Here is a 22,015-nt window from a genome sequence, read left to right as displayed (position 1 = left end):
TTTGATACCAGTAGGTAAGAAATCCCTTGCCCCGATTTCCTGAACAGCAGGGACACAAAACTACAAATGGAATTGTTGACGTGAGCAATACAGAGACAGCTGACGGCTGCTGGTGTGCCAGGCAAACCTCTCTCGCCAGTCCTCAAAATGTTTACACGCACTCAAACAAGTAATTTTTATGCCCACTGAGAGACTGAGCCACACCTGCTGAACTGGCGCAGAGAAAGACTTGAGAAAGACCTTCCCCCTGTGAATAACACCAACACTGATGGCTCGAGAAAGTGCCACCAAATACGTGAGCCAGGTCTCCAAACTAGCAAGAGCACTGGCAAACCATCTCCTAATTCAGATCATGCACCTGGCAGAGGGCTGACCAGACCACACAGGACACACCAGGAAGGGTGACACACAAGGAGGGTCACACAAGGGCGCAGTGACGGCCCAAGAGACCAGGAGCATCCCTGAACCCACACTGTGGCTTCTTTTCTTCACACTACAACCAGCTCCGACACAGGGCCCCACGGTATTTCAGCAGCCACCCCACCCCCTCCACCCCACATGAAGCGCTGGGGCTGAGTTCGTAGTACTTTTATGGCTAAATACACACAATAGAATGTTTCTAAAGGGATGGAGAGAGACATAATGGAAAGCATAGGGCTTTCAAGTTATTTGAGCATTGCCAAGTCCTGGGGGCACCCATGTCTCCTGGGATTGCTTGCTGGTGGCACAGCCAGCAAGCCCTAAGACTTCATGAGGGCCAGTAGGCTTTCCCACGGAGGGACCCACAGCACCGTGGGTGGTGGCTTGCATGGTTGTGCCAGATGGCAAGTTACTATCTCTCTAGCCTCACGTCAGGAGGACAGCAAGGGGGCCGCAGCTGTTACTTCTAAGGAACATCAGAAGGGCAGAATGTAAAGAGAACTGTGGCTTATCCAAGGATGGGTGACGATGCTTAGGTCAGACCTGCGGCCTGGCTCCAAGCCGTGTGCACGGCTACAGCTAGATGCTAGTAGTGCATTTGTGATCACACACAGGCACACACTCGCACGCACATTCTGGACAGGAGAGGACAATTTCATTCCAAAGGCAAGACGGGAGGGGAAAAAAGCCACTCAAGAATTTCAGTAATTCAATAATTTATTCCTCTAAAAAAGTGTAAAAGTATATAGCTCTCATCCACAAGGTATATATGAATGACATTTAAAATGGAGGCCTTTTATTATTGTTTCTTTTATCAAAGTCTTAGTGTACTGTACCAGCGCTGTACTGTAGTTTTTTTTTTTTTTTAATGAACTTCACATGTTTTTGTATTCTCTCAAATTGTTTGCTGTATATAAAAGAAGCTCACTGCAAAATGCTGGAAGGAAAAAGGAAACAAAAGTAATTCAGAACTTCCCAGAAATGTACAGCTTTTACATTTTAAAAAGGTTCTGAAATATACATACAAGCATGCTGCACAATCCCACACCTCCCGCCCACCGCCCCTTTTAGTTCAAACCATGGTGAGAGTTCTGATTTCTGCAGAATTTCCAAAATTGAAAATAAAAAAAAATAAAATAACTTCTCACTCTGTAGCAAATCCAGGGCTTGTACATTTCAGATTAATTCAGTAAAAAACTCACAAGTAAAATAATGCATATTTAAGGGAAATATTATACAGACTTTTTTTCACACAGAAGTACATAATAAGATTTTTTAAAATCTATTGCCATTCATTTATTTTTGCACAAAAACGTATAAATATGTCACCAGCTTTTCTTAACTTAAAAAACTTAAATAAGACACCAGATGAAAACTACCCTTTGCTGCCTCTTTTTTTTTTTTAATTTTTGTAGGGTTTTCTGTTTTTTTGTGTTTTTTTTTTTCCTGCTTAGAATTGCATTTCTAGAGAAGAAAAGCCCCTGCATTAAAAACAGCCCATTAAAAAAAAATTCAAAGTTATGATGAATTTTGGGAAAAAAAGCAACCCCAAAGTGGTAAAAGATTACAAATATCTACTTTACAGTTTGTCTTCTCCCATGATAATTTTATACAAGTTTACAATCTTCACCATCTTATGCTCTTCAAAAGGCCTTGAAATTTTCCTTTCTGATTAAGAAAAAATAGCACTGCAATATTTTTAAAGTCAATTTTACACTGTACACATTAGATACAAATGGTTTTGATATATCGGATTTTTTTAATCTATACATTGCGAAAGTCGCCCCTCCCCCCCTCGCTTGGTGGTGCAGAGAGAACACAATTATCATTTACAAGTTGTTTCTCTGCGTTCACCTTCCCACCGCACAACCTTTTCAATATAATGTTTTAAACGTTAGATTATTTCAAGAAAAATACTTTTACAAAATCATATCAATTATTACACTTTCCTCTTTTGTTAATAAGCAGGACATAGAAGTCTCTTGGAAGAACGTTTACAATCTGCATGACTCCACAGTGGGCAACAGCTGAGTGCCGGGTGGGCCTGGGGAGGGATCCAGCGCCCGGCTGCCCGCTGCCCACGGCCGGGCAGAGACAGCGTGGCAAACCCAACCCTCCGGGCCTGGCATGAGGAATCACACAATACTTCAATTAGCCAGTAATGCTTTAAAAAGGCATTTTTATAAAAGTCCCACCATGAAGGCTCAACTTCAAGTACTAATTGTAACGGTTAAGTTGTAATATTTCTTTGAAATAATATTCCTATGGTCCAGAAAAAGTTCACCATATTTGTAACTGATTTTATTAGCAAACACCTTGGATTGTGGTATGCACAAGTCCCTGTGATCTAATGGGAGGAGAGACCTGGCTTTCGGTAAGAATTCTCTAGAAAAGACATTTCCATGTGACTGTATGTATATAAAGCTGATTGAAGTAATTGCCTCCTCGGCTCTGGGCTGAGCTTGATCACCCTGGGTATAAAAGTGTCACCCTTACAAAAGGCTGGCCATGTGGCACGGCACTGCTTTGAAAACCCAGTTTGTCCTTAACAAAACTTGCACTGGGTGGCTGCGGCATTGTCACTTTCCACATGATCGCCGATTTGCTGCCACTCCTTTTCTGGCTTCTAGGACAGAGGTATGTAGTCAGAGAACCCTACCATGGATCTTAGATGGGTTTCAGCTACTGTACCTGGTCCTCAAGAATTAAAAAAAAATCCAATGAAAATCACAAAAAAGGACAAAACAAAATAAATAAACAAGACGAAGCTGTCCCCAGACCTTTCGTATGTACACGCACAGGTATGAGAGCAACCAAAGCACTGACGCCATCGGGATGGGGGCGTGATGGGGAGCGAACCCAGTGCTGAGTTGCGGACTGGAGGTGGCGCAGGGCTTTAAGAATCCCAGGTATGAAGTTCAGGTAACTCACAGGCCACACACCAACAGCTAGAGGACTTCGTCCAAAGGGCTGGACAGAGGCTGAGAACAGACTCTTGTGCAAAAGGACACTGCCTCCTCTTCTGTTTTCCTCTTCAAAGCCACCAACAGCCACCGCTGCCTGTGGGCTGCACACCACATGCTCGCTAAAAGCCACTGCTTATGGAAATTTCCAGGTCCATGTGAGACGTATCCAGGAGTCACTGTGGCAATGAACACTGCAGAACGGACCGGGCCTGCGGACCAGGCCTGCTGAGGCGCGTCACAGCGCAGGACTGTGGACAGTGGTCAGGAGAAAAGGGTGCGGCCCTTGCACAGTGCCGCAGGTTCCTCAGAGTGAGGCGAGGAGAGAAGGGACTGAGCCAGAGAGAACAAGTGCTTTCCATTAAAGTATATTCATGATGGCGTTGTACAACTGAGTGAGCACCACGAAGTGGACGGGAAGGCAGGAAGTACGGTCCTGGGTGGCCGGATTGCACGTGAGCCAGGACAGCGCATTGTACTGCTCCAACACAAACCTGCCAGAGAGCACACAGATGAGCGTGTGTGCGCACAGGGGCACCATGCACATGGTGGCAGGCAGAGGCCCAGCTCTGCCTCCATCCTTGAGGAATGCTCTGATCTCTATGGTAGCTACTGAACTGTAAGATGAGGTGAGTGACTGGTGTGTAATGATTGGATGTCTAAGGCAAACATCATGTCTGAGAAGTATTTCACAAATATGCTGAAAGATGTGGTGAGCAAATAGCACATTTTAACACAGCGTCACCAAAGACAAACTTCATGACTTTATTTCTGCTATTTTATTGTGGCTACAAGAAACTTTTTCTCTGCACGTCAGAGTCTTGCCTTGTAGCACAGGCTGGCTTCAAACTTGAGATCCTCTTATCTCAGCCTCCTGACTGCTGAGATTACAGACCTTTGCCACTATGCCCAGCTCAAAAAATTTTAGTTAGACATGAGGCTCAGCATAGTACCCTTTTGTTAAGACAGGTCCCAGAAGCCAAATTTAAGTTGCTTGGGGTTTTGTTTCATTGAAAAGAGAATTTTCTCGGCTGGGAAGGTGGCTCAGTGGTAAAGCGCTTGCCTTGCATGCCTGAGGCCCTGGGTTCGATTCCTCAGCACCACATAAGCAAAAAGAAAAAAAAATGAAAAGAGAATTTTCTCAAGAATAGAAAGACTTCTTTATGGTCGGCTCAAGACAGTGCAGGAGAATGAATTCCCAAGTGCAGAATTCATGTTCCAATGGGATTAATTATGTCATCTCTGACGAGTGTTGATGGAAGCCAAGCACCGCAATTTCCAGTCACCTCACTGCCTCGCCCACCCCGTCCTAACCACCGCAGCACCGGAAACACCACTCTGAACAGGCAGGCGGGCAGGCACCTGCAGGACCGAGCAGTGTGGCCCACCCCACACCGGCCGGGGGACGGAGGTCCTGCGCTTGACCAGACACCCCAGCTCTGCCCCAGCAGCTGCCTCTCCTCCACTGTACCACCTTATTCAAGACACCATAAAACCCCTGCACAGGGGTAGTTCCAGTGGACTGCTGTGGATCTACCTTAAAACATCAGAGGTCGTCTTGGAGTCCAGAGGGTGAGGGACCCGCTGTGAGTTCCTGACAGGGAGAAGTTCGTCCGTCTGTGCTACAGAGATGTGGTGATGGAGTGATGCCTGGGGAAAGAACAAAGACCGTTAGCCTCCAATGCTGAGAAACAACCACCTGGCAGAGAGGTAGAGGACAGGGCCCATGCAGCGGGGAGCAAGCCCAGGAGAGCGCAGCCCCATAGCCAGCCCTGACTTGTAGCCCTAATGATCGAATATACAGAAAAAATAGTTCCATGTACCCACTCTCCAAGCCCAACTATCACCACTATTTGTTGAGTAGTTAGTTTATCCTTTGTGGATTATTTTTAAACAAAAACCATTATCATGAATAATATTACAAATGTAAAGACTTGTAAATAAAGACCTTTAAAAGCTGTGACAGATATCATGCACAATAAAAAACTCATAATGATTCCGTAATATCATTGGCAAGTAATCTATTAATAATTTTTCCTGATAATTTCCAAGTCCCTCTGAAGTCACGAGGTAGCCTGGCCATGTGCTGCACGAGGACGGAGTCTGCAGACGCAGTCCAGACACGGCGCGTCCTACTGGTGCTTCTTGCCGTGCAGGCCCATGTGCGTAATTCACATCTATGCATCACAGACACACACAGAACAGTTCTGGTGCTGGGTAGCTAGTGCCCCACTGTATGGGTGCACACAGACCAATCAGCCGCTTGTTGATGGACGTTTATGGGTCATTCTAGTCAAACTTCACAGAGGTCATTTTGGGGGGAAGTGGTTATTTGAGTTGGGGGTTCTTGCTGTACTACCAAGGCTGGTCTTGAACCTGAACTCTTGAAAGATTCTGGTAACCTCTGTGCCTCAGTCTCCTAAACACTGGGGTTAGACATGCATACATCATTTCTTAGGAAAGGGCCTGCAGATCCAGGGACACATGCAGGCTGCTCACACTCAGCACTGCCCCCCACACACATACCAGGCCCCTCCCCTGCTCTGCCACCAGAACATCAGGTCCAACCTTTCTCTGCCAAACTGTACATGACACACACTTAGATGGAATACACTGTAAGCTACCTCACACAATCTGTAGGACAGAAATCCATGTTTTTAACCCTTAAAATCTGAATTTAAAGGTTCCAAGAAATAAACCCAAGTGTGAATGTGAGATCTGTGTGTGAGTGTAAACTCAAGGCCTCATGCTTATTAGGCAAGTGCTCTACTACTTGAGTCCTATCTCCAGCCCATTTTAACTTTCAGATAAGGTCTAATCCTTTTTGTTCAGGCTGGCAAAGAGTTCCCTGTACCTCTCACTTAGCTAGGATTATAAGCCTGCACCACTTTAAACAGCTGTAATATGTGCAATTTTTTTTTTTTTTGGGTCGGTCGTGGGGCTTGAACTCTGGGCCTGGGTGCTGTCCCTCAGCTCTTCAGCTCAAGGCGAGCGCTCTACCACTTGAGCTACAGCGCCACTTCCGGTTTTCTGGTGGTTTATTGGAGATAGGCAGCTCACAGTCTATCCTGCCCGGGCTGGCTTTGAACCGTGATCCTCAGATCTCAGCCTCCTGAGTAGCTAGGATTACAGGCGTGAGCAACCAGCGCCCGGCAATATGTGCGATTTTTAACCACTCTCACCTTCTCTAAGGAAGTGTGTTGACAAACCAGGGCAGGGGGAAAAGGACACCTAGTTACCGATATGTTCCACTCAAGTCTCACAAATTTCAACTATGACACTACACCAACCTTTAGGAAGAGAGGGCACTGGTTCTGTGCCTGCGGACACGATGACCAAAACCACTGGGGCAACTTCTCAGCTTTGGCAGTTGATACAAAGTACCCAAGGGCCAAAGGCTGCTGCTTGAGCTCCTCTGGAGCCTCTCTAGAGAGCAGCCGCTCACCCTGGCTCTGAAAAACAAGAACCAAAGCATAGTCAGCACATAGTAGCAGATACCAACCCCTGCCTGGCACAAAAGCCCCAGGGGCCTGAGAAAGGTAAGCTGGAAAGGCCCTGTCTCTGCAGCACATGGGACAGTGGAGAGAACTACAGCTCCACAGTAGACATTCGCAAAAGACACCGGTGAGGGCAGAATCATCCCAGCTACATTACAATGTAAAGGCAGGTGGACAAACTGTGGCAACAGAGTAGTGTACCAACTGTCCATCATCCCTTGACTTTAAGCAGGAATGACCAAGAGGCTACTTGTCTGCACATAGCGCTGATCTTAAGAGCTGCTCAGAGCAAAGCTGGTAATGTGCACAATGCCCTTAAGAGAGCCTCTTATCTATCTTATAATCTGCAACTTAACACTTTCCTCAGTAATTTCTTTGTTTTTAAAAACTCTGCATTTGGAGGGAGAAAAATCACCCTCAATTGTACCTGTTATACCAATTCCAAGTAGGTTAATAAAAACTTGCTGTACCTCAAGAATACCGTTTCTCCTTAAAAAAAAAAAAAAAAAAAAAAAAAAAATTCCAGTCCTGGGCCTTGAACTCAGGGCCTGGACACTGTCCCTGAGCTTTGGTGCTCAAGAATTGTACTTTACCACTTTGAGCCACAGTTCTACTTCTAGCATGGTGTGTGTGTGGGATGGGGGGGGGGGGGGGCGGAGGGGAGGGGTTAACTGGAAATAAGAGTCTCACTGGCATTATTGCCTGGGCTGGTTTCAAATTGTGATCTTCAGTCTCCCGAGTAGCTAGAATTACAGGCATGACCCACCAGCACCCCACCTCTTTCACCTTTTCTAATGTCTTCATTGGATATTAAAGAATAATTAAGGAAAAGCTCAAAAAGCTTTTTGGCCACTTGGTTTCAGGCACGCAGGATGAAAGGCCAGCTGACCAGTGCTGTTTAACTGTGAGAGTCAGTCAAAAGCTTGAGGGGCTGAGGCTCCCACAAAGGGAGGAAATGCAGCATGCCTATTTCTCATAAAACTACTAATACAGGGCTGGGGAGGTGGCTCAGTGGTAGAACGCTTGCCTTGCATGCCTGAGGCCCTGGGTTCGATTCCTCAGCACCACATAAGCAAAAAGAAAAAAGCCATAAGTGACGCTGTGGCTCAAGTGGTAGAGTGCTAGCCTTGAGCTGAAGAGCTGAGGGACAGCGCCCAGGCCCAGAGTTCAGGCCCCACGACCGGACCCAAAAAAAAAAACCAACTACTAATACAATGCAATATGCCAGTCTCTTGTAAAACGAATAGTATACTTCAATGAGCAATAATCTTGTGTTAAGAGAAACAATGAGTTATAGCAACAGGGACTGTTATTTCCACTTCGCAGAGAGTAATGAGGGCTGTCTGGGGTCCTAAGGGCAGCACACAGACCAGCACAAGGCAGCTGTAGGCACAGACGCAGGGACAGTCTTAGCAGCTATGCCATTCTCCTCCACAGAAGTCCTGGCAGAAGTCCTACTGTAAAATGATCCACTGTACAACTTGTGCTTTCGGTTCCAGTGAATAATCGATTGTCCTTACCTGGCTACAACTATAAAAGAAATGCTTCTAAAATCTCCTCCTCACAGAAGACAGCAGTGGGAGCAGGCAGAAGGATGGGGTGGAGTAAGTTCCTCAGCCATACTTTTACTCACTCTGTGACTAAGTTAACCTTTAAATGTGCTTTCTTTAGATTGTCCTGTAGTGAACTCAGTGCTGGTAATACAAGTCCCACAGGACAGTAATCTATGGTCATGTCTATGTTTGTGTCTAAAGAAACGTAGCTACTTATATGCAACCAGTCTAAGACACTACACATATATGTACTTTTCTATGACTTGACCCCATAATCTCAAAGCACTGTTAATAAAATGCACAATATAGTGAGGAGGTGTGAATCACCTTGCTGTGAGACCAGGCTAACATGTACTGTGGCAGAACTGTTCGACAGTTAAATCTCCACTAATCCCCTGCCAAGATCCCTGGTATACTTGCTGATTAAACTAGCTGTGAGTGCTGGATTTTCCCTTAATACTCTGGCATGAAACTGGACATTTTTATAAAATCCACCTCCTGATGACTCTTGACACTCCTGCAGTTTGGCTCCAGATGAGACTGGGATTGTGTAAGCAAAGGTTCCCAATGCTGGGAGGACTCAGTCAGGCTCCCTGCCAAATAAGCCATATGTCCACAACTACGTTCTGTACATGAAGGATACATAGGGCTACTGGACTACATGCTAAAAACCAGTAAAGGAAAACAAAATAACTTGGAAGTATCAAGCAACCAGAAAATGGTTTTACAAAAAAAAAAAAAATCTCATAAAACTTTTTTTTCTTTTTTCTTTTTTTTTGGGGGGCGGGGGGTGGTCCAGTCGTGGGGCCTGAACTCTGGGCCTGGGCGCTGTCCCTCAGCTCTTCAGCTCGAGGCTAGCGCTCTACCACTTGAGCCACAGCGCCACTTCTGGCTTTTTTCTTGTTTTTTTTTTTTTTTTTTTTTTTGCTTATATGGTGCTGAGGAATTGAACCCAGGGCCTCAGGCATGTAAGGCAAGCGCTCTACCACTGAGCCACCTTCCCAGCCCCTCACAAAACTCTTTTTTTTTTTTTGGGTCCGTCGTGGGGCCTGAACTCTGGGCCTGGGCGCTGTCCCTCAGCTCTTCAGCTCAAGGCTAGCGCTCTACCACTTTGAGCCACAGCACCACTTCCGGCTTTTTTCTTTTTTGCTTATGTGGTGCTGAGGAATCGAACCCAGGGCCTCAGGCATGCAAGGCAAGCACTCTACCACTGAGCTACCTTCTCAGCCCCTCACAAAACTCTTGATTTAGATCTCCAGAGCAATAAAGGAAGAGAATAAAAATCTGTCTAAGCCTGTGCTACTAGCTACTCAGGAGGCCGGGATCACAGTCTGAAGCCAGCCCAGGCAGAAAAGTCTCTGAGAATCTTTTCTTTTCTTTTTTTGTCAGTTGTGGGGCCTGAATGCTGTCCCTGAGCTCTTCAGCTCAAAGCTAGCACTCTACCACTTGAGCCACAGTGCCACTTCTGGCTTTTTCTGCTTATGTGGTATTGAGGAATCGAATCCAGGGCAAGCACTCTGCCTCTGAGCCACCTTCCCAGCCCCGTTTCTGAGAATCTTATCTCCAATTAAACAGCAAAAGCCAAGCTCATGTGGTAGAGTGCTAACCATGAGTGAAAAAAATTCAGAGTTTCCAGATCCTGAGTTCAAATCCCATGTACACACACACACACACACACACACACACACACACACACACACACACAATCTCATGCCTATAGTAAAACTATTCACGACAGATAAATGAACAAATAACACATTTCTTTTGAAAGGCTGCCTTTTATAAAGCACAGTGAAGTAGAACACTATGTCCCCACAGCAGCTCTGTAAGCCCTGGACACAAGGAAGATGGCACACTCAGGAAAGGATTATTCTCCCAAGGGCTGTACTGTCCTTACCCGACTGTGCTGGAAGTGAGAGCCCACACCAATTCCAGAGGGAGAGCCCGGGGAGGGTGCCGGGGAGGAGTTGGGGGAGGAGTGGAGATTCCCAGTTATTAATATGCCAATATCATTGTCCATATCGTCTGGGAATGGAAGGTCCACAAACATATCATCTAGAAGGGAGGAGAAAAATATCAGAATTAAAAAGAGAAATCGACAGGTCTACCCTCACCAACACCATGCTCTGCTACAGACATGGCCTGACTACTTAAAAAATGTCAAACAGCTAAAGAACAACTGGACTATTACACACATTTCAAGCTGGCAGCATCTGAGAACAAAGTAGACTCATTCTCACAATGTGAAACTGCCCCAACAGTAAAGGAAGCCCATGCGAGAGCAGGTCAAACACAATGCACACCTTCAAAACTTCTCCCCCAGACATCCACCATAGGGCACATTCACCGCATAAGAATTTGGAAAGAAAAGTGACAAAACTGAAATACCCACAACTCACTCACCATCAACATTTTTAATATGCTTTCTTTTTGTATCCTATATTTCTGTATTATATATAAAATTTGGTATTATTTTTTCCTCCCTGTTTAACATTAGTAAATGCCAGTACCTACTGAAAATTCTTCAAAAACAATGCAAATAGGTGAATAAAATGGAAATTTTACTGTTTGATTCCTTTGGAATCAAATAAAAATTATTTGATTATAGCACACTAGAATCCCAAGTATTCATTCACACATTCAAATCCGATCAATAAGCCAGGCACTGGTGGCTCACGCCTGTAATGCTAGCTACTCAGCAGGCTGAGATCTGAGGATCACAGTTCAAAGCCAGCCTGGGCAGGAAAGGCTGTGAAACTCCTATCTCCAATAAGCCACCAGAAAACCAGAAGTGGTGCTGTGCTCAAGTGGTAGAGCACTAGCCTTGATGAAGAGCTGAGGGACAGTGCTCAGGCCTAGAGTTCAAGCCCCATGCCTGACAAAAAACAAAAAAGAAAAGAGAAAAAAAATTCTCCATATGATCTCTGCTGTGTACCAGTGGGCTCATGCCTGTCATCCTAGCTACTCAGGAGGCTGAGATCTGAGGATTGCAGTTCAAAGCCAGCCTGGGCAGGAAAGTCTGTGAGATTCATCTCTTGTAAACTACCAGGAAAAAACTGGAATTGGTGCTATGGTTCAAGTGGTAGAGTGCTAGCCTTGAGCTGAAGAGCTGAGGGACAGCGCCCAGGCCCAAAGTTCAAGTCCCACAATGGACCAAAAAAAAGAAAAAAGAAAAATCAGATCAACAAATTTACTCAAAGTAACGCTCCGGCAAGACTCTATCAAGCAATCAATCATTACTTTTGCCTTTAATGAAAATAGAGGAATGTTAATCCTTGGGGCTTGGTAACTGTAATGGGAAATCTTGATTGCCAACCTGACTGAGAAGCTTCTAGGAGATCAGCAAAGCACACTGGGTGGAAGGGCATTTCCAGAAGGATTGGGGCAGGGGCGGGATAAGTACCCACTCGGAATGTGGAAAATAGCATCAAGAAGCTCAGAACCCAAATGGAGAGGGAGGGACAGGGCAAAGGAGACAGGGCAGAGAGAGAAGCCCACCACAGCCCAAGGTCTCTCTTTCTTCTTCCTAGCCACCATGATATGAACTTCTCTGCCTTGCCTACCACACTCCACCATGACAGACTGAAACCTCTAAAACATGAGCTAAAGTAAATCTTTCCTCCCTTAAGTTGTTCTTCTTAAGTACTTTGTTGTAGTGAGGAAAAAGAAGTAACAGAGTTATAGTGGAGACTACTTGAAGCTTTCAAACCCCCAAGATTCTCAGATCTCCACCCCTCCTCATGGTTCATGTGTCATTACAACCATGCCCCATGCTCTCTCTCTGTGTTCTGCTCAGGAAGTGTCCTCATGAAGGTCCTCTACTCACCGTTGTTGGGGCTGAACCCATCTTCATTGGGATAGTTGGCTGGAGCTACCTGGATGGTTGATGATGTGGGAAACACCAGTATGTGTGTACAAGAAGCATCTTGAGGGGTGTTCAGCTGAGAGGACTGCATGTTCAGTGCAGTGCTTCGGCCAAACACCGAGCCCATCGTGACAGCATCTTTAAGGACAAAACCTCCGTCAGCTTCTCTGACTCAACAGGGACCAGCTCAAGAACAAAGTTTCCAGACAGACTGAATGGGAGTGGTCTGCACCTAATGCACTTCAAACTGTCCCAACCGCTTAAATACATTCAGGGACCCTGACGCAAGCATACAGCATGAGAATCTAAACTCACACTGGAAATGTTAAGTCATACTTGAATTCCACTCACCAAGTATTTTTTAAAATTACTTAAGCATTTCTCCTCCTTACTCATGCCATTTTACTCGTATCGGGGCCATTTTTAAGACCTTCATCTTCAAACATTCAACAGGCCACCTGTGTGGTGTGCAGTCCAAAGAGCCCTAGACCAGAGAGTCTAGCTCACACCACAACTCCACTCACTTCTCACAGGGAGTGTGGATAGAAAACAAAGATGTACTGTTATCGGATGGTAAGAACATATTTTAAAAGTATAAAGTTTAGCTGTTCATCAAAAGCCAGACAGAATTTACAAACTTTCCACAGCTCTGTATGCTGGTTATGCACTACTAAGAGACTCCTATGTGCCAGGCCTGCTGCTGAATGGCTCTCTCTCCTTTGCTCCAGCCCTTATCCTCATTAGAGAGGCTAGACATATCCTTTAGGGCTGCTTGTAAAGCTGGACAATATCTATCTCCAAAACGAAGTTCAAATATGAAAGGGAGTTAGAGGGAGGAAAGGGGGTGGGAGGGAGGGAGGGAAGAAGGGAGGGAAGAAAGGAGGAAAGGAGGAAAGGAGGAAAGGAGGGAGGGAGGGAGGAAGGAAGGAAGGAAGGAAGGAAAGAAGGAAAGAAGGAAGGAAGGAAGGAAGGAAGGAAGGAAGGAAGGAAGGAAGGAAGGAAGGAAGGAAGGAAGGAAGGAAGGAAATCGCAAATCATTCCCACTGAAGAAATCAAATGATTCCCACTTTATAGATCAAAATTCAATCTTCTCTTACAAAGAGACAATAACGACGCACTCCACCCATGTCTCTAGTAGTGAAGCTGATGAGAGGTTTACCTGGCATCACTACAAAGGACCCCTGGGGCTCCATGGCCACCAGGCAGGCACTGAGGATAGAAGGAGAGTCTGCAGCAGAGATCCCACACATTCGGCACACGTCCTTGAGCTGTTTGCTGATTGTCTGTAGTGAACATTCTCCAAGGAGGATACTCCAATCTGAAGTCAGATAGCACAGATACAATCTTTAGAACTCATACTGATGTGATTGGACCCTAAAGGGAAATGGCTTCCCATATTCTCTCCTCACTATAAAGAAAGTGATCCTTGAGTTCTACACCCCTTATTAACACAGAAGCAGAGCTTTACTATCCTGTGCAGATTGTCTTTCAGAGGCCGGCACCGACATTGGTAGACGTAGGCACTGAAATTGCCAATAAGCCATTGTCACTCCTGGCCTTTCTCCTTCTTGGCCTTTTTCTCTCTCTCTCCCTTTGCTGTGCCCAACACTTTTCTTTGGATGAAAGCACATTTAGAAGAACTTCCATTCTGTTTATTGCTGGAGGGGATTTACTTCCACAAGAGGCAAGCAGTAGCAGAAATGTAGGAACCGGTTCTTCCAGTGTCCAAAGAACAAGAGGTAAGCGTGTGTCCTCTGAAGAATGCCATACCCAGGTTCACACTGAGAGCTGGCCATATTTGCCTTTCTAACACTCATTCGCTGTCTCCAAACAGAAACACTAGATTAAATCTGAGCATTGAGGAAGGACAGTACTTTGGGAAGAGAAGAGCTCTTGTTAACTCTTTTAACCTGTCTGACCCCAAGGTATGCACTGTCTTATGCAGCAAGCTGCTGTCCTGTCACAGTGCACTGATCAAATGCCACTCTACTGGCACATGGTTTGTCAAACAAGCTGTTTCTTTCCCTTAGGAGCAAGGGAAACATTTTCAGATTCCAAATGAACCTCAAACTAAAGTGAGTTAAATAAAGAGTGGCCAGAAACATGATGGATATATATTTTTAAATTGAAAAAAAAAAAAAAGACAGATATGAGTGACCTATCTCAAAACCAACCGAGGGAGCCGTCTCAACACCAGTACCCGGACAAAGAGCTGAAATTCAGAAGCTGCTTCCCAAGACTAACGGCTCCTATCTGCCCTGCACTGCAGACCTGCAAGGTCTCCCATCTCCACACTCACTCCCCTCTTCTGTAGGAGAGATAAGGAGGGATGGGGCCCTTCCTGTTGGCATACTTGGTGCTAGACACTAGACTACATCCCTCCTCCTTTTCTTTCTTATTACACTCTGACCATCCCCTCTCCCTCCCATGGGTTAGAAATAGCTCAAAAACCTTTAAAAAAGAAGACTGGCTAAAAAGTAGACTAGGGAGAAAGACAGGAAATCTCACAGAATGAAGTGATGAATCTCCTAATGTGTTAACCTCTAGGCTGCTGATACAAAATGTTAAGTGTGACATTCCTGAAAAAACCCTCTGTGTAGAGCAGAAGCTTTTCTTCAAACCTGTGATATAATACTTATAGAAACATGGCATGGAGACCTCACCTGCACTGCCAAAAGGGAGGTACTCGGCATGCAAGCAGGGCCTACAGCATGATAGGCTCTGTCTGAATCAGGGGTTTTGTTTCAGGGTCTCCACAAACTTCTGATGTCAATTTCCAGTAAAGATATAATCCCATACCCTAACACAAACCAAATCCTGCCCACTAAGTGTTTGTATAAAGTTTTATTAGCAAAGCTGTTCTCATAGTTGCCTTGACATTGCCAAACAGAGTCAAGTAGCTGCAGTGGTGACCATCTGGCCTGCAAAGGGAGAACTATTTATTCTCTGGTCCGTGACAAACTTTGCTGACGTTAATGTCTATGCATGCAGGAAGTCCGAAAAGTAATTGGTGACATAAGCTTTATTTTAAACAGACCTTAGAAAGGTCCTACGTGTGTGTGTGTGTGTGTGTGTGTGTGTGTATGTGAGAGTGTGTGTGTGTGTGTGTGTGTGTGTGTGTGTGTGTGTGTGTGTGTGTGTGTGTGTGTAATTAATAAGGCTCTAATTGTGTTCCTATTACTCATGTGGAAACTGTGAAGTAGCTACATGAGGCCAGTAGCTGGGCTGGGCATTGTGCCAGGCACAGCAGCTGGTGGTGGTCAGTACTTTCCAAGCTTCTTGGCCGATCATTATGTTTGCGAGAAATTGAAGCAGTGGCAGATATACTTGGAGATACAATTTAAAACTCTGTTCTTTCATGCCTCCACACTGAAAAGTAACTGGCAATGTCTTACATGTAACCACTTGTCCTTATGAATAAGGAGTAAGATTGTTTGCTATTGTGGTACCAAATCAGAGAAATTCAAAACTCATCACCAATGATCGAACAAGTACAATTTCTATTATCTCTATCTCTATTACACACACACACACACACACACACACACACACACACACACACACACACACACACACACAATGTATCTATTACTATACACATACAATATATGTATTAGTGTTTGAAATTTACTGAATATCACTTTTATATTAATAAAACACTTTTTTTGTTTTGCATTTAATATTTGTTTGGGAAATGGATTTTGTTGCTCAAGAAAAAACTATGGTTTATTCTGTATCTATAGAACACAATCAGAAAGTATCTGCCTCAATCTCATTACCAAGTTTAACACTTTTCCCTGCTTTGCTCAGCCAATGACATTACTCATCCTTTTTTTTCTCTGCTTCTTGCAAACACTGCTTCAAGATTTCTCACCTTTAAGCTCCCCGTGGCCGAGCCGACCAAGACGTCCGATGACAACTCTCCAGGGCAAAGATGTCATTTGGACAATCCCAATACACCACTCCCATAACTTTTGCAGTCCAATCTTCCGGGCAGACACTTTACTCTTCCGTGATCTAATGAAAAGAAGTAGGGAAGGAGTCCCTCCATGAATCACAGCCACTACTCACTCAGTGAGGCAAAAAACATTCAAAGAGCATGCACATGCATGAGTCTCCATTGCATTTAGATAGAAGAGTTACAGAGTCCCATGTGGAGGAAAGGGCAGCATCAGTTTACACACACCACAAGCATCAAGGGCCTCTCACCTGTTTGGTAAAGCAATATTTACAATGCAGGTCTCTAATAACTCCCCATGGAGGTCAGTGCAGGAAGCCAATAGCCAGCGCTGGTCATGAGACAGACAGTAGCCCACAAAGAGCACATTGTATTTCTGGCTTGCTTCTCCAAGGGTCTCTCCTTGCTCCGTCTGCTTCTCTTTGATTGGGGCCAATATAAAGGGAGGGGAGTAAAGCTGGATTGGGCTCGGCCGCTGAAATCAAAATAAAAAGCAAAATCCACACAAAGCATTCAACTTAGTGTTTATAATAGAACCTAAAACAACACTGAGGGGAACCAACAGGGTGAGATTAAAAAAGCAGGCTCCAACTCTGTCCATTCCCCGACCCCCACCCCATGTTTATATAAACACTAGTGACAAGCACAGACAACAGAAACATGGTTTAGGACTGGGAACACTGGCTCTCCTCTGTCGTCCCAGCTATTCTGAAGGCAGGGCCTGGGAGGAGGACCCAGCTTTAAAAAAAAAGGTAAGTGTTGGGCTGGGAATGTGGCTTAGTGGTAGAATGCTTGCCTAATATGCATAAAGCTCTGGGTTCAACTCCTCAGTACCACATAAACAGAAAAGGCCAGAAGTGGGGTTATAGCTCAAGTGGTTAGAGTGCTAGCACAAAAGAAGCTCAGGGACAGTGGCCGAGCCCTGAGTTCAAGCCCCAAAACTAGCCCCCCCCCACCCCTGCAAAAAAAAAGTTAGTGAAACCTTCATCTCAAACCAATATAATGTGCAAGGTAGCTAACACCTTTGATCCCAACAATGCAGAAGACCCCAAGTAGGAAGACGGTACTGATGCCAGAACTCAAGACGCCACCAGAAAAATAACTAAAATAAAAAAGGGGCTAAAGGGCATGGCTCAAGTGGTACAGCAACTAGTAAGTACAAGGCCCTGAGTTTCAAGCTCCAGTACATCTAAATAAAATAAATTAAAATAAATAAAACGTAACTGATACAACTAGGAAACTCAATGAACCCAATGTTTGCTTATTAAAACTTACTATTTTAGAAAAGGTAAACTGGTTTTGGCCAATTTCATTAGACATTAGAAAAGCAGAAACTGAAGCCATTATGGAATAACACTATAAATATCCATCAGAATACGTAAAATAACAATAGCAGAAAATCTAATCGGTAAGAATATTGAATAACTAGAACTTTCCAACACTGTGGTGTAATATCTTTGGAAGAATATTTGACAATATTTGCTTAATCTGAACACATACTAATACACACACACACACGCGCGCGCACGCGTGCGCGCGCATACCTGCATTTCCCCAAAAACATTTGCCAGTGTATTTATACTAGTACTAATCATAACAGCTCCGAGTTGAAAATAGCCTCCATTTTCATTAATAGTGAAGTGGACAGTACATTGTGATAGCCACACAATCTGAATGTTAAGCAATCAAATGGTGACTCACTACTGACATGAACAAGGTTATGTTGATAGAAGTCTGGAAGGAACATTTTAGGGGTGTCTGGAGGCTGTCCACAGTTTTGTCAAAAAATAGAAAGTATCTTTAACACCAGGATAAATGTAGGTCATCAGCAGAGCAGCTTTCTTCCCTAGTATTAGAGTGAACCACAAACACAGTATCAACTATTTGCTTCACTTCTTACCTCCCAGCTTTTACTTAGGAAAGGGTAAGTGTTTTGTGCAGAGAAGCACATTGCCAATGATACTCTTCAGAAGCTAGTGTTTAAAAAAGGTCCCTTAAAGTGAAGAGTTGTGGATCTGATGTTGTAAAGCTTTGAAAACTGTAAACACTGTTCTGTGACACCTCTGTTGAAGAAAAGATCATTAAAAATACAAGGAAAATGTAAAACTTTTGCTTAAGATGATTTTAGATGGCTTTAGCCATCTAAAATTCCCTCTGAGGTACATTCACTGTTGGAAGCAGGTCCACGAAGATGGAAGGGAAAAACACTCACATGTACGCAGTAGCACTGAGGTGAATGAGCAAGCAGCACCAGGGAGAGCATGCATGAGAAACTGAAGTATGCAAAAAAGTGGTAAACATACAACACTACTCTGTCAAAATAGAAATCAGAGTGCAATGGGCAGAGTTTGCATTTTAGGATCCAAAAGTCCAGAAAAATAAAGAACAAAGTAAATGTAGGCTATTGCCTTAAATCCTACATCAGAAGAAAATAAGGAAGAACTTACTTATTTTCTCAAAGTTTTAAAGAAGGACCTTCTCTATTTTGAAGATTAAAGAGACTTGCTAAGTCTTCTATAAGAGCAGAAGACTGACCAAGCCACCAACCAATCTGGGAGTTAGAAAAACACGTTCATGGTTTCCATTTTAGTGTTTTTGTTGTACAAGTACTCTTTTATCAGGTTTCTGCCCTCCAGTGCTGACCTCTGGGTTCTTGAGGGTCATCTCAATGCTGGCTGCAGGCCCGAATCCTGTGAGGGACTTAATGTGGATCTGTGTGGGCAGCGGCCGCCTGCACTGGCAGTACACGGAAAATGCCATGGACTTCAAGTACTGGATGTAGACCACTTGCTCATCCTTCATTGTCTGCAGCATGTACTGGCAAGGCACAATCTAGAAACACAAACAATAATCATTTTAAACCCCTAGAAATGGAGATTGACAATGCCTTGTAAGACACCTGGAAAATAAAACGGCATGCAATTCTTGAGGTAAAAGAAAGCCTTAGCTTTAAAATATGCAAATGTCAAGTGGGCTGTCATTAAATCCTAATTGCTTCTATTGGTATAAAATTCAGTTCTAGTAATTCTCAGGTTACTGTTACTATGGCCTCAAAGTTGTAGAAGGTACATTTTAATACATTCTTTGTAGGCACAATGTATACATGCAGCATATAGGAATTACTATATAATCATTTCAAACACAGACTTCAAATAATGAGAAACCAGCAACAATCTACTCTACTATTTTACTACTAATATTTCACTGAAGAGACAGCAAAACAAGACCAAGCTAACCAAGGTATCACTCTTCAGCTAAAATGTGACATCATTCTAACATCATTCTACTATAAAGCTAGCAAAGGTACAATAAAGGCTAGTTTGCTCATCCAGTGACAAAAGTAATGTACAGAAGTGTAATCTTTTTGGAAAGGAATATGGTGATATGTTTCAGTAGCTACATTCAAGAAGCCACTTTAGAAAACAATGTGAAAAAAAGGGAAGCACAGCATGTTTGCTCTGACTACTTTAGAGTAGTGAAAATGAACTGGCCACCCATATATGGAAAATAGTCATTAAAAATGTTAATTGTGAGAATTTTAAGTAAAATGACAAAATATTCATGAATAACATTAACTAGAAAAGACTAAAATTTATATTTAAATTACAATCCTGATCACATAAAAATGGAGAAAAGGGGCAGAAATACACCATAATGGAAATACGATTGTTGAATCTAAAAAGCCAAATTGTAAATGTATCTTTTTTCCTTTTAAACTTACATAGTCTCCCAATTAAAAAAAAAAACAACTCATGTTGTTATGAATTTTTGTAACAACAACTAATGTAAAGAATAATCTTGCAAAGATTAACCTGGAGAATGAAAGAGTTTCTCATATGCTCAGGTAAATTATCCAGCATTTCTGTATAGCAGCGCATCAAGCTCAACAGCCAAAAGTTTCCAGACGTGGAGTCTTCCTCTGCAGTGTAGGTGAACGGGTCCACCATGTAAATGACGACAGCTGGAGGGTAGGCTTGACTGTCTGCAGAGTCGGGCTCCGTGGGAATTCCTATTCTCTCCCTTTCGGTAACGCTGCACAGAGAGTCATTTGTAAGGTGGACAAAGTAAGTGTCAATGCCATAGAACAAATCAGTCCTAGAGCAAGCTGACTGCCTGGACAATGACTCCAGATTTAAATGGGACAGGATGGGTCACACAAACCAAGCTAGCCAGCATCTAGGCCAGATGGGAAATAACAATACACATCCAGCATTCCTAATTAAAAAACCTGACATAAAGCACAAAAATTTTGGGTTTGGGATTTCAGGTTTTCAGATGAGGAATTCTCAATCAATAGGGCACATGCAAATATTCCAAAATTCAAAATTCGCCAAAATCTGAGATACTTCAGGTCCCAAGCATTTCAGAAGAGGGCATACTCAGCCTGCATAGTCCTCTAAAAAGGGAGATTTCTTTTTTCAACTCCTCTTTATTTTCTGTGGTGATACTGTACAAAGAGGTTATATACCAAGTTAACTGTAAGTTAATATGCTTAATAGTTTGTCTGAATATGTTACAAGCCTCCAATTTCTTACTGCAGCTACAGATCGACAACTGTCACAAAGAAGAGAAACAAAGCATTCTACTGGATCTAGAGATTTATGAGGTTGCAGGGGAGAGAGAGGTCCAATTAGAAGCCACTTCTCTGGCTCAATGAAGTAACATACCTGTCTTGTCCATCCTGGTAGGGCTGGGTAGAGCTCCCCTGCTCAGGGTCTCCGCCACAGGCAATGTTCCCTTGTGTTCTATCGATAGAGCCACCCCCACTGCTGGGGTTCTGCCCTCCCACACCACCGCTGAAGCCTGAAGACGAGGTAGTGCTCATCTGGTTAATCCCAGGGGCGGAGGCAGCCGAGGAAACTGGAGGCCCAGAGGAGCCAGCTGAGGAAGTACTTGCTGCAGGGTTTGCAGAATTGCTGTTAGAGGTGGGATTGAATGCACTGCCAGCTGGGGGAGCTGCTGAGCCTGAGTTTGGAGCTAAAGGCCCAGCAGTCCCAGGAGTAGCTTGTCCCTGGGCTGCTGGCGGTGGAGGCTGGTACTTGGGTGGGGTCAACAGGCTGCTGTCGAGTTGCAGAGTAGCCAAGTAAGGTGCTGTAAGAATCCATGCAGACAACCACCATGAGAGAGCTCCGCAGTGTCAGAGAGAGTAGTCAGAAATTCAGATAAGCACCTTAAAAAATGATGCTTTCAGGATGCAACACTGATCATGACACCTTAGACTCCCCACCTGCATTGGCTTATATATTCTGCAAACACTGATGCACACAGGAAGCAACTATTATAAAACCTGTGTGACAGCCAAGCACAGTGGCTCACATCTGTAATTCTAGCTACCTGGGAGGTAGAGATGGGGAGGATTGTGGTTTGAAGCCAGACTGAGTAAAAAGTTCATGGGCCTGCATTTTAACCAAGAGAAAGCTGAGTTAATGACACATACCTGTCATCCCAGCTACGCAGCTGCATTAAAACTAACCAAAGCAGCTGGGTCCAGTGGCCACTAGCCATTTGGAAAGCAAAAATCTGGAGATCACCGTTTTACACCAGCCCAAGGAAAAAGAAGTTCACAAAATGTCATCTCAGTGAATGGCTGTGTGCAGCAGAGGGCCCCTGGTGGTGCCCTGTCTTCCCCAGAGATACCAAGAGGCACACGTTGGAGGTTCACAACCCAGGCCAGTTAGAACAGAAAATAACCCTACCTCAAAAATAACCAATGCAAAAAAGGTCTGGAGGTGTGGCTCAACTGATAGAGCCTAGAAAGA

The 22,015-nt window shown here is 44.2% G+C and overlaps 1 protein-coding gene across 3 annotated transcripts in view; it reads right to left on the bottom strand.

Moving 5' to 3' along the window:
* Positions 1 to 1,107: 1,107 nt before the first annotated feature.
* Positions 1,108 to 22,015, bottom strand: part of Med13l (mediator complex subunit 13L) — a 207,107-nt gene continuing 186,199 nt past the window's right edge. For 2 of the 3 annotated variants that reach the window (XM_070021419.1, XM_070021420.1), the window contains exons 21-31: positions 20,924 to 21,347; positions 20,069 to 20,288; positions 18,900 to 19,088; positions 16,508 to 16,731; positions 16,173 to 16,315; positions 13,458 to 13,616; positions 12,260 to 12,436; positions 10,331 to 10,488; positions 6,674 to 6,835; positions 4,921 to 5,033; positions 1,110 to 3,877 (exon numbers count right to left, since the gene is read on the bottom strand). In XM_070021419.1, coding sequence (XP_069877520.1) covers positions 3,745 to 3,877; positions 4,921 to 5,033; positions 6,674 to 6,835; positions 10,331 to 10,488; positions 12,260 to 12,436; positions 13,458 to 13,616; positions 16,173 to 16,315; positions 16,508 to 16,731; positions 18,900 to 19,088; positions 20,069 to 20,288; positions 20,924 to 21,347 — 2,102 coding nt within the window. In that variant the 3' untranslated portion in view covers positions 1,110 to 3,744. Of the gene's footprint in view, positions 3,878 to 4,920; positions 5,034 to 6,673; positions 6,836 to 10,330; positions 10,489 to 12,259; positions 12,437 to 13,457; positions 13,617 to 16,172; positions 16,316 to 16,507; positions 16,732 to 18,899; positions 19,089 to 20,068; positions 20,289 to 20,923; positions 21,348 to 22,015 lie in introns of all 3 variants that reach the window. The other variant, XR_011371693.1, reaches the window with a different exon arrangement.

Source organism: Dipodomys merriami, unplaced genomic scaffold (assembly GCF_024711535.1).
Source record: "Dipodomys merriami isolate MVZ:Mamm:240054 unplaced genomic scaffold, mDipMer1.0.p SCAF_142, whole genome shotgun sequence".
In the NCBI taxonomy this organism is placed as follows: Eukaryota; Metazoa; Chordata; class Mammalia; order Rodentia; family Heteromyidae; genus Dipodomys; species Dipodomys merriami.
This window is presented reverse-complemented; position numbering and strand designations above follow the sequence as displayed.